Raw genomic sequence first — 14,324 nt, forward strand, 5'->3', positions numbered from 1 at the left:
TGAACTCTGGCCTCAATTTGAGAAATGTTACAGCACTGGACTGGGGTCTTCTGCCCAGAAGTTGCCCAGCAACCCCCTGCAATAGATTTGTTTAGGGAAGTGCTTCACACGTGCTGCAATTGCACTCAGCTGCAGGAGGTCAAAGGGCCTCCGAAACAGATGTACTGCATTCGACTTTGTCACAGTTATTTCCAACAAAGAATGAAATGAGTGAAGCAGAAATTGCTTCTGAGAGGCCAGAGATGAATAGGAAAATCGTCCTTGGCAGTGCCATGACTAATTGTTTTCCATTCACAGAAGGAAAGCCTGAAAATTTCTCAACTGTCATAAACCAAAGGAAAAGGTTTTCTGCTAGGACTGTGTGTCAGGGCTGTGGAGCAAATTGGTGATGCTGCTACAGCCTTGCCCGCACGGGGTCTTCGGTAGAGGGCGCTGCCTTCACTGGCGATGCGAAGAACGCACAAAATTGAGTGACGGAGCATGCCCTTGCTCTGAATGCCCGGTGTCTGCTTTCTCTCCGGCAGATAATTGCCTCAATTCCCTGCCCCGCTTTGAAGCTAATGAAGAACTGGCTAAGGCCTGCTGTGTCCTCTGGAAAGCACTGGGCTTGGTTCTGGGCGTATCTTACTGACGGAAGTCACAGGGATCTCACAAGACACACTGATAATTGTTTTTCAGGTCCATGAAGAATGAGCAGTCCTCGCTTATGAGGGAGAGTGGCTGGCGAAGCACAAGGCGGGTACTGTTTTATGGCCAGGAACTTAAGTTGCGTGTGAAACATTTTATTTCTTATAGAAGTATAGTTGATTTAAATGTTCTGTTAGTTTCAAGTGTACAACAGTGATCTGATACTTGTAGATTATGACCCATTTAAAATTCTAAAATGTTGGTTATATTCCATGTGTTATACATTACATCCTTGTATCTTATTTTAAACCTACTGGTTTGAACCTCTTAATTCTCTTCCCCTCCCTTCTCTGGTAACCAATAGTTTGTTCTCTGTATTGATAAATCTTTTTCTGTTTTGTTATATTAATTTGTGAAACAAACATTTAAAAATGTTTATAATGTATGAAAAGCAGTTTAAACAGGGTGATTAGAAAAATGTAATAATTAAAAGGAATATTGTTGCTTCCCAGTTTAATGGGGATTTTTTTCCCCTCACATGGAAGATTAAATACATACAAGAATCTTTTAAATTCTGAAGTTAAAATGAAGAGAAGAGCACAATTTTTTAGTTATACATGAACATATATATATTCATGGTCACATTTTTTTCTCTGTGAGCTACCACAAGGTCTTGTATATATTTCCCTGTGCTATACAGTATAATCTTGTTTATCTATTCTACATTTTGAAATCCCACCCCCCACCCCCTTGGCAACCACAAGTGTGTAGTCTATGTCTATGAGTTTCTGATTTGTATTTGTTTTTTTGTTTGTTTGTTTTTTAGAGTCCATATATGAGCGATCTCATATGGTATTTTTCTTTCTCTTTCTGGCTTACTTCACTTAGAATGACATTCTCCAGGAACATCCATGTTGCTGCAAATGGCATTATGTTGTCAGTTTTTATGGCTGAGTAGTATTCCATTGTATAAATATACCACTTCTTCTTTATCTAGTCACCTGTTGATGGACATTTAGGCTGTTTCCATGTCTTGGTTATTGTAAATAGTGCTGCTATGAACATTGGGGTGCAGGTGTCTTTTTGAAGTAGGGTTCCTTCTGGATATATGCCCAGGAGTGGGATTCCTGGGTCATATGGTAAGTCTATTCCTAGTCTTTTGAGGAATCTCCATACTGTTTTCCACAGTGGCTGCACCAAACTGCATTCCCACCAGCAGTGTAGGCGGGTTCCCTTTTCTCCACAGCCTCTCCAGCATTTGTCATTTGTGGATTTTTGAATGATGGCCATTCTGACTGGTGTGAGGTGATACCTCATTGTAGTTTTGATTTGCATTTCTCTGATAATAATATAGAGCATTTTTTCATATGCCTGTTGATCATTTGTATGTCTTCCTTGGAGAATTGCTTGTTTAGGCCTTCTGCCCATTTTTGGATTGGGTTGTTTGTTTTTTTCTTATTAAGTTTTATGAGCTGCTTATATACTCTAGAGATAAGCCTTTGTCGGTTTCATTTGCAAAATTTTTTTCCCATTCCATAGGTTATCTTTTTGTTTTACTTATGGTTTCCTTTGCTGTGCAGAAGCTTGTAAGTTTCATTATGTCCCATTTGTTTATTCTTGCTTTTATTTCTTCTAGGAGAAAAATTTTGAGATGTATGTCAGATAATGTTTTGCCTATATTTTCCTCTAGGAGGTTTATTGTATCTTGTCTTATGTTTAAGTCTTTGATCCATTTTGAGTTTATTTTTGTGTATGGTGTAAGGGAGTGTTCTAGCTTCATTGTTTTACATGCTGCTGTCCAGTTTTCTCAACACCATTTGCTGAAGAGACTGTCTTTATTCCATTCTATATTCTTGCCTCCTTTGTCGAAGATGAGTTGACCAAAAGTTTGTGGGTTCATTTCTGGGCTCTCTATTCTGTTGCATTGGTCTGTATGTCTGTTTTTGTACCAATACCATGCTGTCTTGATGACTGTAGCTCTATAGTATTGTCTGAAGTCTGGGAGAGTTATTCCTCCGGCCTCTTTCTTTCTCCTCAGTAATGCTTTGGCAATTCTAGGTCTTTGATGGTTCCATATAAATTTTATTATGATTTGTTCTAGTTCTGTGAAATATGTCCTGGGTAATTGGATAGGGATTGCATTAAATCTGTAGATTGCCTTGGGCAGTGTGACCATTTTAACAATATTGATTCTTCCAATCCAAGAGCATGGGGTATATTTCCATTTTTTAAAGTCTTCTTTAATTTCCTTAATGAGTAATATTCACGGAAGACATGCATTATGGTCCATCAGGACTAGGGCATGTTGGTAAGTGGTTACTACTGAAGTTAGTGAACTCTGCCTGACTCACTTCTACATTCATGCATCTATATTTTTAGCCACTAATGGTGAGAGACAGTAGGCTTTTCTAGGCACTCTATAGTGAGGTACATATAATCACAGTAAGGCACTTACCTTGTAGGTAAAACTCTCTTACTTGACACACACATAGGCTGAGTAATACAGACTTTAAACACTGAAGCAACTTCCCACACAAGATGTTCAGTTCAGTGACAGGTCATATGCTGTCTTTGTGTGGTACCAATCTCGCTAAGCTGGAGGAACACTGCCTAGAATTCCTCTCTCTGTGTAGTTCTGGATTAAAGTTGGTTACAAGAGAATGCACCGATGTGTGGGCAGAGGTGAAGGAATAGCTGGTTTTTATGCTCATGAGGTCAGTGCACGGCCCTAGGCACTGTGATAGCTGGCAATTACTACCCCAGGCTAAAACAGTGAGCCAGCAGTGAAAGGCCATGGCTCCGAGGACCCACATTCCGTTAGCATCCTGCTCCACCCTCACTGAGTCCTGGCCAGGTGCGTGTGCGGCCCTGCGGCAGTAGGCACCAGCTGTTTCTACAGGTCACCCACAGCATGCACTCTGGAGGCCCTGCGATGGCACAGGATCCAGTTTGTTCTTACAATTCCAGTTCACACCCCCCTCCACATCCAGCTCTCCTTCCTGACCACCGGCACAGCTGACCCACAGTGACGTCAGGCCCAGCACCAGATGCAGAGGGGACAGCCTGGTGCAGACTTCTTCACCAGTGCCCACAACTGTAGAAGGCTGAACCTCTAGAATACATCCTTACTGTCTGTCATCCTCAGCAGTCTGCCTTTCTGATCCAGCCTGTCTCATACAGTGGCTCTAAGATGAACGCAGGGGCTCAGCAGGGTTGAAGGACACAGGCTCCTTCTTGTCTGCCATCCTCCACTTGTTGGCTTTGGTCTTTAAATTTTTCACCCTCATCACTATAAGAAGACTAGAGCCGTTCTGAGCATCTTCTCCTCACCAAGTGTCCTGTCTCCCTTTCTAAAGTTTTTCTTTACAATGGCATCCTTAATACTTTACAGTTTGTAATGAACACCAGTCACAATGATGGAGCATATACTTGAAGTCAGTGAAACTCTGTATAAAGTATGAGATTGTGAAATAAGTCCAGCTGACAAGATTGGACCAGGTGGCATTAACACGCAATTTAGGGTTGGTTTTCTTCTGTAAACTGTCGGGCCAAAACCTTGATTGACCAACTCACAAAAAGTCCTGGTTAGGCTTTTTCTTCCTTATAAATTGATGATAAAATTAAGGGGAATGGATCATCCAGTCGGCTGAGCTATCCATTCTCTCCTTGCATAAAAATGTATGTGAAAATCTAAATGTATTAGAAAGCTGACAGACGATATGACAGCTGAGCCAGAATCAAATTATCTTCATAGCAAGTGTCACTCAGTTATGCGAACCTGGTTGTTGGAAGGTGTAACTCAGCCCCAAAGATGTCACTTCTTGCATTGATAGGCCCTTTGCCTTAGACATACTGACAGTCTTACTCTTGGTGGCCCTAAGACTCACCATACTAAATCTTATTGGTTAAACTGATACTAACCATTCATGTAAAACTAGAGTTGAGTACTTCAGCAAATCAATTGCCTTGGCTTCTGGGCCCCAGGTTTTCATCTTTTCACTAAGGTCTTTTCTTTTCTGCTCCTACCTCTCATCCATCATTAGCTGAACTGATTTTGTATTATCTCTTAGTGATACATTCTTCTGCATTCTTGGTGGAAACCTCACTGTAGCCTCTTGGACTGATGGCAGCAGAAATGTAAATGAAGATACTTCTTTTCCAAGTTGAATTCTTGGCATCCAGGCATTTATAATATTGATGCATACGAATGATTCTTTGGTCTTGAAGACAGAACGTAACTATTCTCTTTCCAGTATCACAAGTCTTTGCAAAGGTAGAGTTGTCAGGCCATGACCAGCCGTTGCTGGAGTGGCAGTGAAGAAACGGGAGGTGAGGTCACTGGATATTAAAGATGTTTGTGCTGTCAACTCCTGTCTCCATTTCCTCTACTGGCTGGATAGCCTGAAAGAGCCTAGAACCAAGAAAAACGGATTCTAAATGGCTGTTGTTCATGTCACAATAACCATTTTTAAGTATTTAATTCTAGAAGTGTTTTCTTTTGGTTTTTGGGAGTGGGGAGCTTGAAGCTATTATTTGCATCTGTAATCAGAGATCCATAAGACAGGCATAAAATAAGTAGTTATGGAGTCTGGGTCCCATCAGTCAATTTTAATTTCCCCGCTAGATGTTCCTGAGATTTTAACAAGTAGAAAAACAAGTTTACCCCATTCTTTGCTGTTATATATATTCTGATTAATGGAACTCATAAATAATAAAAGGTATGCAGCCAAAAGGAAGTATACAATTAAGTAATAATTTGTAAGTTCTCAAGGGACCTAGAAGTGGCTGGAAAAGTGTGGAAGGTCAGAATATGGGTCTGGGCAGAAACTATAGTCTGCTTTTCTCTACTTATCTGTCCGTATTTGTTTCCACTCCTGTCCAATCCCACGTTTCCATCAGAAGCACAGGTGTACTGGTGTATAGTGCCATTGAGATCTTCTGTACAAATACCAGTAGGAGATGAGAGGAGCAACCACTGACTTACACAAGTAGAGCCTGTTTAATTACGGACATTGGGAAAAGCCTAATTGTATTTTTTCCCTGTTCTATTATCCTGCAATCCCTGCTTCCTTTTTTTTTCTCTATAAAATTCCTACATGATAATGTGTGAATCAGTCAAAATTTCAATTACTTTTGTGCAGTAGATTTCTTATACTAAAAGTGGTCTGATAAAGGAAATGCCTTACCATGTTTTCTTCTGCAGTCCTAGCAGTGCCAGCTCCCTGATCAGTAGACATAGAACATCCTTCAACAGGAAAATAGAGAATTTAAAAAAAAAAAATCTCTTTGCCAACACCCCAGTTCTGCCTTACCCCCACTTCAGTATAATTATGTTATTAGAATCACCTTAGTTACTCCCCTTTGCGTATCTTTTTTCCAATAAACAGCATTAAAATGCACTTAATGTAGAAATACCTCATCAGAAACAAACAGTAATAAATTCTGATGGCTGACTCAGGTGCTCCAAAGCAGGGGAAAAGGCAATTCAACCACCCCAGGAATTCCTGGCTCTTTAGGATTGTTGGACTGATTCCACCCAACTGTAAACAATGGAAAATAGCCAAGGAGATGATGGATAAGGAAAAGGGGGCATAATGTCATTTCTCAAGGAAGGCCTTCCTTCTGGGCCTTGCTAAAACCTGGGATAATTTATACCTTTCCTAGACTAAGGGCATTTTAAAAGACAGTAATAGAAAAAGGAATTTACAAAGAAAACAGATAAGCCATGGTCATACGAAACTACAGCCAGAGGCCTGGAGCTTTTGTGGCTTTTAGTGTAACAGCTTGAAATACATTTTCAGACCATCTAAGTACAGAACTATATAAACATTTCTTTTAAGTGGCTAATATTGTTTTTGCTCATATTTCCTGACTGCTCCAGAGTCAGAATCCATCTTGCTCTCTGCCATGGGAAGCTGGCCTGGATGGGTTCCATCTGCAGGCCATTTCTCTTCCCTCTGGTTTCCAGTTGGGGCAGAGATCAGAGGGAGGGAAGGGCAAACGCAGGTATTTATTCTCCTAGCTCCTTCCCTGTAAGGTCACCTTAGGCTGGCTGTGTCCTTTGAGTGAAGGCTGCCCTCCTTACAACGCAGCTGGTTTTCCGTAACTCTTCTCCTTGTCCTTTCAAGTTTAGTTTTCTCAAATCAGCTGTTCCCAGCTCTGGGGAAACACACAATCTTCTGTGCTCCTTTTGTCCAGTTTTGACTGTGCCAGGTGTTCTGTGCTGGGACTTCACTTATGCACACTTCCAGTAAAGAAACTAAACTGTCATTCTTGAGCAGGAGGTAGTGCCCCTCTCTCCTGTAATTTGAACCTAATCCAATCACAAGTAGTAGTATACTGGGATTTGCACATGAGGGGCAAACTAGACTATCTGCAACCACTCATCTTTTTCTGCCTCTGGCCAGCCAAGGGACAGGAGCAACAAGTAAGGGGACTAGCTTGTCTATTAGTATGAAAATCACAGGGCCACAGCTGGCAAAACACTCGCTCACTATCACCCTTAAAATCCTACCTTCAATAATGATGTCTGTTATGATCACATAACCCTACCTTTAGCAGGGGCAGTAGGCAAATATCAATCAGAGGAAGGGACACTGGGTCTATCTCAACCTCCTGGGACACTCAGAGCTTTCTCGGAGAGATTATGAAATAAGGGAGAGCTTCTGAGGACCTACATCTGCCACTAGTCATCTAGGTGGGGATTAAGTCTGTTTCACATGCTTACTTAGAATTTGAGTTAACTTGTTGGATTCTAGTTTCCTGATCTGGAAAATATGGAAATAAGTAAATGTTTGTGGCAGAAAATTTAGAAAAAGTTTTAAAAAAATTTAACAAAGTTTAAAATAAAATGGCCCATAAAGGACAACAATGTTGCTTTGAGCAGTAGCAACTATACACAAAACTCCAAGAAAGAGAACACAGAGCCCAGCGACTTAAGGAAGTCCAGACATAATCAAAGTACCTAGGCAGGTGTGTGGCGGAGAAGGGGCAGCCTCTGTACAAAGGCAACCGTTTTTTAAAGTTTTGGCTGATTACTTTCCAGCTATGTTTCAATGCAAGATAATTCAGATCATCCTGTGTATTATTTTACTGCCAGATCTAAATTTTCTCTCTTTAGTAAAAACAAATAAAACAACTTAAATAACATGTGATTTTCAACTCGTTTACTCAATCCCTTGTTTTTTATTAAAATAGAAAAACTGGCAGTAATGGCAGCATGATGCAGTGGATGTGCTTGTGTACAGCTTGGTGTGTCTCTGACCATCTAACTCAGGATAATTTCCTAGAAGTAACAGTTAAGTGGAAATGTGGGAGCCTTTTAAAGAATTTCTGAGAAATTTTACAAATGACTCTCCAGAAAATTCAGATCTATTTACACGCCTCGCCGCAGTGCAGGTGTGCAGCTGCGGGTCCTCTTTGATACACCTCTACCCGAACACCCAGGCACAAGCCCCAGTCCTCCATGAGATATTACCTGTGCAGAAACAGATGTATCTTCTTAACTTCACAGCTAGAATTACTGCTGAAGTCAGCAAAACCACTGCCACAATCAGAACAATTATCCTGACAACTGTTCCTTGGCTTATGTCTAAATAAAACAAATAACAAGTCTATAAGCTGGAAGAAAACCTACCAGAAAATAAAAGACAACATATAGGTGGGTGGGTAGAGTATGTTTACTGTTTTTAAAAGAAGCTATTTCTGTATTCTGGGTGGGAGGCAGATTTCATGTTAGTGAAAGGACTTTTCCTAATGAAAATACCTATTAAAGATATGGCCAACAGTCCTATCTGGACCAGAGTGTTCTTCATGAGCGTAAATAATACCTCCCAGTCTCAATGTCTCTATTGTGGGAAACCTGCAAAACCTGTAATATTAGCCAGTTTGGGGCATAGTGGGGATGAGAGTTAGGAGAGGCAATGATCTTTCTATGCATTTTAAGTTTCTACTATTTTATATTGTGGTAAGAGAATGAACACATTTTTCAAAGAACTAATTACTACAAACCAGCCTCAGCCTAGTGTTATCCTTGGGGGAGTGAAGGGAGGGTGCAGTGCACCCTTGGCTTGGAGAAGACAGGATCCTAGAGGAACAGAGGTAGGAAGTGCAGAGGTGATGAGACCTGAGTAGGAGCCATGGTCTTGAGTAAAAGCTGACAGGTGACCACCTGGATAACAGTGCCTGGAGCTCCTCAGGAATAACTGGAGGAGTCCAGACTTTTTCTAGCATCTTCTTTGGAACTAGAATTGCTATAATTAGTATTAAGGGAAGTGGGGAGCCCAGAAGGCAGAAACTTGGAGACCTTGAGTGACCAAAGCCTGAGCCTGCTAATCTTGTGATCCACTCTCTACCGAAGAGTAAGGAGCAAGCATTAGAGCACAGAGGTCAAATTCAGGGGAAAACTATTTATGGCTCTTCTTTAAAATGGATGGCTTTGTATGACAGATGTCACTTATCATGAATATAATTTTACTTAATGTTTTACAGCCAATAAAACATTAATCTCCCCACATTTTTGTCATTCTGAAATTCTATACCCATTGTAAAGAAGGAGCAATTAAGTAGAAATATTGACTTTCTAAAGTGTTTTCATATGTGTGTTTTTCCTCCTGAAGAAAATTCTGCCATGACTAGCTTCTTACTTTATCCATGACCCTCAGTTCCCACATTTGTAAAGAGATTTATCCAAGATCATATGCTGATTCAGCATCAAAATTTGGCGAGAATTTTTTAATTTCACTCAATCCAGTGAAGCCTTTATAGAGAAGATCTAGACTCTAGGAGTCATGAGCCCCACCATCTGGGCATCCTTTTCCAGTACTGTAGTATCCCCTGGGCAAGGCAGCAAGCAGAAAATTGCAACTGACAACAGCACACCAAGTTTCCTTGAAAGACTGATGTCTAGGGTACCAGGACTATTTGTCCTATCTCCTGCCCTGATGGGTCACTCCTCTTTCTTGGGGGGAAATGTGGGCAATCCCTCCTCTAGTCTCAACTGGCCAGTGTTCAGGATGAGAGGTTCTGAAAAGCTTTTCTTTGACAGGGATGGAATGGTCCTGATGCTTCACTTTGTAGAAACTGAAAATTAGATCTCTAGTGAGAAAGACAGGCCATATGTGGTCTTCAGATCATTTCTTCCTGATTATTTTTCTAAACTCCAAAATGAATCCAACGTTCAAAAAAATAGAATTAAAGCTTTTTACATAAAACTGACACTTCTATTTTGAAGAAAAAGAGGAGATTCAACTGCATCTGTTTTCAGCACCCTAAAAGCAGCAGCTCTACAAAGGGAGTGCTATCAGTGTCTAGAAGCTTCTGTCTATCTGAAGACTCCTTGACCTTAGGACAACTCCATATTCTTATCTCCAAATCTCACTACATAGCATCTCCAACCCTCCAAATCTGTTATTTCTCCTAATTTGCATAACTAGAATGATAAAAATATTTCTAAAACATATGTTCCGCTTACTCATATCTCTAATGAAGAATAGAAAGAGAGGTGCCATGGTCTCCCACAATGTCAAGTTGACAGCTTCAGGATAAAGGTGATCAACCCACTTAGAAAGTCAACTTCATGAGCACACACTCCATGACTCTATGGACACTAGACTAGAAATATTTTAAGTTATGAATTTTGGCAGTTAGCTATCAGTAGAGGTAAAAAACGAGCTGAATCAGACATGCACTAAGTGTTTCAAATGTCCTTGGTGACTCTTCCCACCAAGGTCACAGACATGCTTCCCCAGCTTCCAGCAGAGCCCCAGTTCTAACTTCCTACTGGGCCTGTACATCCCCAGCTCCTGCAGCCCCAGCCCCAGAGGCACACCAGGCACAGTGGTAAGCAGGAGTGGAAGACACTCAGCCCGCACTGTCACAAAACGTGTAGGTTCCCTCTTCATTTCTAAATCTCCAAAGCCCTAAAAAGGAAACCTTCTGGGAGTAGTTTCTTCTTTTTCTTTAATGCAGGACTTCTGTACAGTTAAAGAAAGGAGGTTGTCTACCATCTCGACCAGAAGTAGCCTTGGAGATAGTACTTTCAGAAATACTAATCACAAGTATTCTTTAAATGCCAACCTGATTTTCCTGTTTGATGTTCACAATCTCTCCTGCTATGCCTGAAACCTGCCATCCAGCCTTCCTTGTAACTTACCTACATGCAGTGTTTGGACGGTGAGTAAAGTATATCTGCTTGAAGAAATATTGCATAAGTACTCCCCACTGTCTGAAGGATTAAGATCCTTCAAAGTCAAAGGGAAGTCATGCTGTTTTATTAGCAGTTTGTTCCGTGAAAGTCGGGGTTCATCGGTAACTGTTTTTTGCGAGTTCAGAAAGTAAGCCAGGACGGAGGAAGTCCCACTTTCCACTCTGGACCAAGTGACTGTGAAGTCTTGACTTGGTAGGAAAGAACTGTTTGCAGGTTCACATGAGAGTAAAACGTTCTCACTGTGTGTTTTACGAAGGCCATCTAACAACAGGAGAGAAAAGTAAACATCAATGAAAACAAATTTTCACATTTTCACTTAGAAATATCTTTGAAAATATCCTTTGGAAAGCAATTAGATATTTGTGCTGTGAGGTTTCTTAAGAGCTTTACTACAATTTTGAAGTCTCCCACCAAAGTTAAGTCTAGGCTTCAAGAAGGCCTAAGCCTGGGCCAACTATGGAGGTGACACACCCGGGTTTTTAGCTCCTACAACCTGACAATGGTCACTCAGTCTTTTTACCTCCACGTCTTCGGTGGGCCCCTTGAATGCTGATGTTCCCTATGACTGCCTTCTTGTCATGCTGTCTACTCCTTAGTGGCCTCTGCTCCTTTCATGGTCTCAGCCACTTCTTAATCTCTCTTTCTGGACAAAGTCTCTTCCCCTGCATGTAAGAAATCTATTTGCAGCTGTGTGCAGGCAATCCCCCACTGGGTTGTAGAGCAGGGACTCTCTGCGGGGACTCTCAGCTTGCCCCTCCAGAGCGAGCTCCCTCCTGTCCTTCCTGTGCTGGAGTTCTGTCAGCTGACCTCTAGGGACTACCATGAATTGTCCTCCCTGGTTCTAAACTCACCTAATTTGCGGTCTACCTGCGAGAGAGTGATGCCAAAGCAAGCCATCTAGAATGCCAGCTCTGTTCTCTCTGAGGCTTCATAGCCTCCTCTGGCTCCACACTCCCTCCAGGACCTGCTCCAGCTCCTCAGCAAGATGAAGGCCTTTGATCTGGTGTTTGCCTCCCTCTCCAGGCTTATCTCCTGATACTTCAGTTTCACCCTCAACCACTTACACTTCTACAAATCCAGGCAGTATTTATTTACTCCTCTGTGCTTTTGTGCATAGTATGTTTTTCACCTGGAATATCTGTGGTCTCCTGGAATTCCCTACTACTCTTAAAATTCTGCCCTTGTGCAACTTCCTTAAGCATATATTCTGTAACAACCTGATCCACAGTGAACAGAATTAATCACTCCGTTTGTTTGCTACCTTCCTGGTTTAGTTGTATTTTTACATGTTTGTACTAGATGCTGTGGATCCAGAAGTAAGAGTTCACAGTCTTAAGTTCAAAGTCTGAGTATGACAAAGCTTGGCACATAATAGATCCTTGACAAAACAAAATAGCACTGAGTCTAAGGACTCAGGATAGAACTTAGAACTTCAGGATACTCAATTCTGAATAAACATGAGAAGATATGACGGTCCAAAGAAAATATTTACAATTTAATATTAACAATTAACAACGGAAACACTTCCCCTAGTTTTCATTGTAGCCCAGCTGAAGAAAAGTGAACAATGGCTCACCCATGCCTTTAACACTGAAATCATATAAAGGTGGTCACATACTCATAATTTTAGTGTCCTCTTGGTAAATATTCTGAGAATGTGAAACCCAGGGGTAGAGGCAGGATCAAGCTGGCCGAGTACAAAGACCCTGAGCTCACCTCCTCCCGTGGCACAACACAACTACACCTACGCATAGAGCAACTCTTGCTGAGGGTGCCCTCTGAAGAACAGCAGAACGGCTCACATACATCTAAAGATACAAAGCAAAAATCATGCTGCGGTGGGAAGGAGGGGGAGAGAAATGATCTCATCAGGACTCACACCCACAAGGGTGGTGCAGAAGAGAAGGCAAGGACCAAAAACTGAGAGATCCTCCCTAAGGAGCAAGGGGTATGAGCCCCACACTGGGAACCCCAACCCTGTGGTCTGGCTCTGAGAAGATGAGCCCCCTTAACTGGTTTGAAAACCAGTGGGGTTTACAGCTAGGAGAACCAGAAATCTATTGGCACCTGAGACTCCACTGTTCAAGGACAGGTATACAAACTTACTCACTTCTACTCCCAGTGCAGAGGAAGAAGACTGAAGAGTGCCTGGTGGGTGCTCTAGCCAGCCTGCCAGGACTGCCCTAGCATGCCTTCCAGCCTGCACGAGGCTCTGGCTCCAACCCCACTCCCACCGAAGCAGCAGCCCTTGTATGTCCCAGGAAAGGCCCTGGCCTATGCTGTGCTTCAACTCTAGGCCACCTCCCCAGCTCCAGCTAACCCCTACCAAGCTGATGGCCCTGGTGTGCCCCAGAAAAAGACCCTCTCTATGCTTGCTTCATATTCAGCCATGGACACACAGAGACTGCATGGGGACACTCCCCCACAAGGACATGCCTTCAAGACTGGGATAGGTAATTGTTTTGCCTAATTTCACAAACACAGAGTGTTGAACAAGATGAGAAGACAGAGAAATATATTCCAAATGAAAGAAAAACCCTAATGAAATGGAGATAAATAATTTACCTGATAAAGAGTTCAAAGCAATGATCATAAAAATGCAAAGTGAACTCAAGAAAAGAATAGAACACAGTAAGAACTTCAACAAAGAATTGGAAAATGTAAAAAAAGAACCAATAAGAGCTGAAGAATACAATAACTGAAATGAAAATTACTCTAGAGGGAATCAACAACAGATGAGGTAATACAGAAGAATGTACAAGTGACCTGGAAGCCAGAGTAGTAGTAATCACCTAATCAAAATAGCAAAAAGAAAAAAAATTAAATGAGGATAGTTTAAGGGACTTCTGGGACAACAGCAAGCATACTAGTATTTATATTATAGATGTCCCAGAAGGCAAAGAGAGAGAGGAAGGGGAAGAAAACATATTTGATGAAATAATGGCTGAAAAATTCCCTAACCTGAAAAAGGAAACAGAAATCCAGGTCTAGGTTGCTCAAAGGGTTCCCCCCAAAATGAACCCAAAGATATCCACACCAACATATCATAATTAAAATGGCAAAAATTAAAGATAAAAAGAGAATTTCCAAGGCAGCAAGAGAAAAGCAAAGAGTCACAAACAAGGGGACCCCTATAAGACCATAAGCTAATTTTTGGGCAAAAGTGTTGAAGGCTAGAAAGGAGTGTATGAAAGCAGTGATATAATGTAAAGTGTTAAAAGAAGAAACATATAACCTAGGATACTCTTCCCAGCAAGGTTATCACTCAGAATTGAAGAAATGGAGTTTCTCAAACAAACAAAACTTACCAAGAGTTCATCACCAGTAAACTGGCCTTACAAGAAATGTTAAAAGTTCTTATTTAAGTGAAAAAAGAAGGCCATAATAAGAAAATATATGAAGGAAAAAAAATCTCACTGGTAAAGGCAAATGTAGAGTAAAGGAAATGGATCAAGTACTTTAAAAAGTTAGTATAAAGGTTAAAAAAGTT

At 41.4% G+C, this 14,324-nt stretch overlaps 2 protein-coding genes across 2 annotated transcripts in view; one reads left to right on the plus strand and one right to left on the minus strand.

Moving 5' to 3' along the window:
• MYH15 (myosin heavy chain 15) overlaps positions 1-776 on the plus strand; it is a 133,081-nt gene extending 132,305 nt beyond the window's left edge. Inside the window, exon 41 of the mRNA XM_072970807.1 lies at positions 679-776. Coding sequence (XP_072826908.1) covers positions 679-693 — 15 coding nt within the window. The 3' untranslated portion in view covers positions 694-776. The remainder of the gene's footprint in view (positions 1-678) is intronic.
• The window catches only part of HHLA2 (HHLA2 member of B7 family), a 128,742-nt gene continuing 115,179 nt past the window's right edge, over positions 762-14,324 (minus strand). Inside the window, 4 exon segments of the mRNA XM_072965684.1 lie at positions 762-5,038; positions 5,814-5,872; positions 8,105-8,218; positions 10,781-11,095. Coding sequence (XP_072821785.1) covers positions 4,991-5,038; positions 5,814-5,872; positions 8,105-8,218; positions 10,781-11,095 — 536 coding nt within the window. The 3' untranslated portion in view covers positions 762-4,990.

This window comes from Vicugna pacos, chromosome 1 (genome assembly GCF_048564905.1).
Source record: "Vicugna pacos chromosome 1, VicPac4, whole genome shotgun sequence".
NCBI classification, from domain to species: domain Eukaryota; kingdom Metazoa; phylum Chordata; class Mammalia; order Artiodactyla; family Camelidae; genus Vicugna; species Vicugna pacos.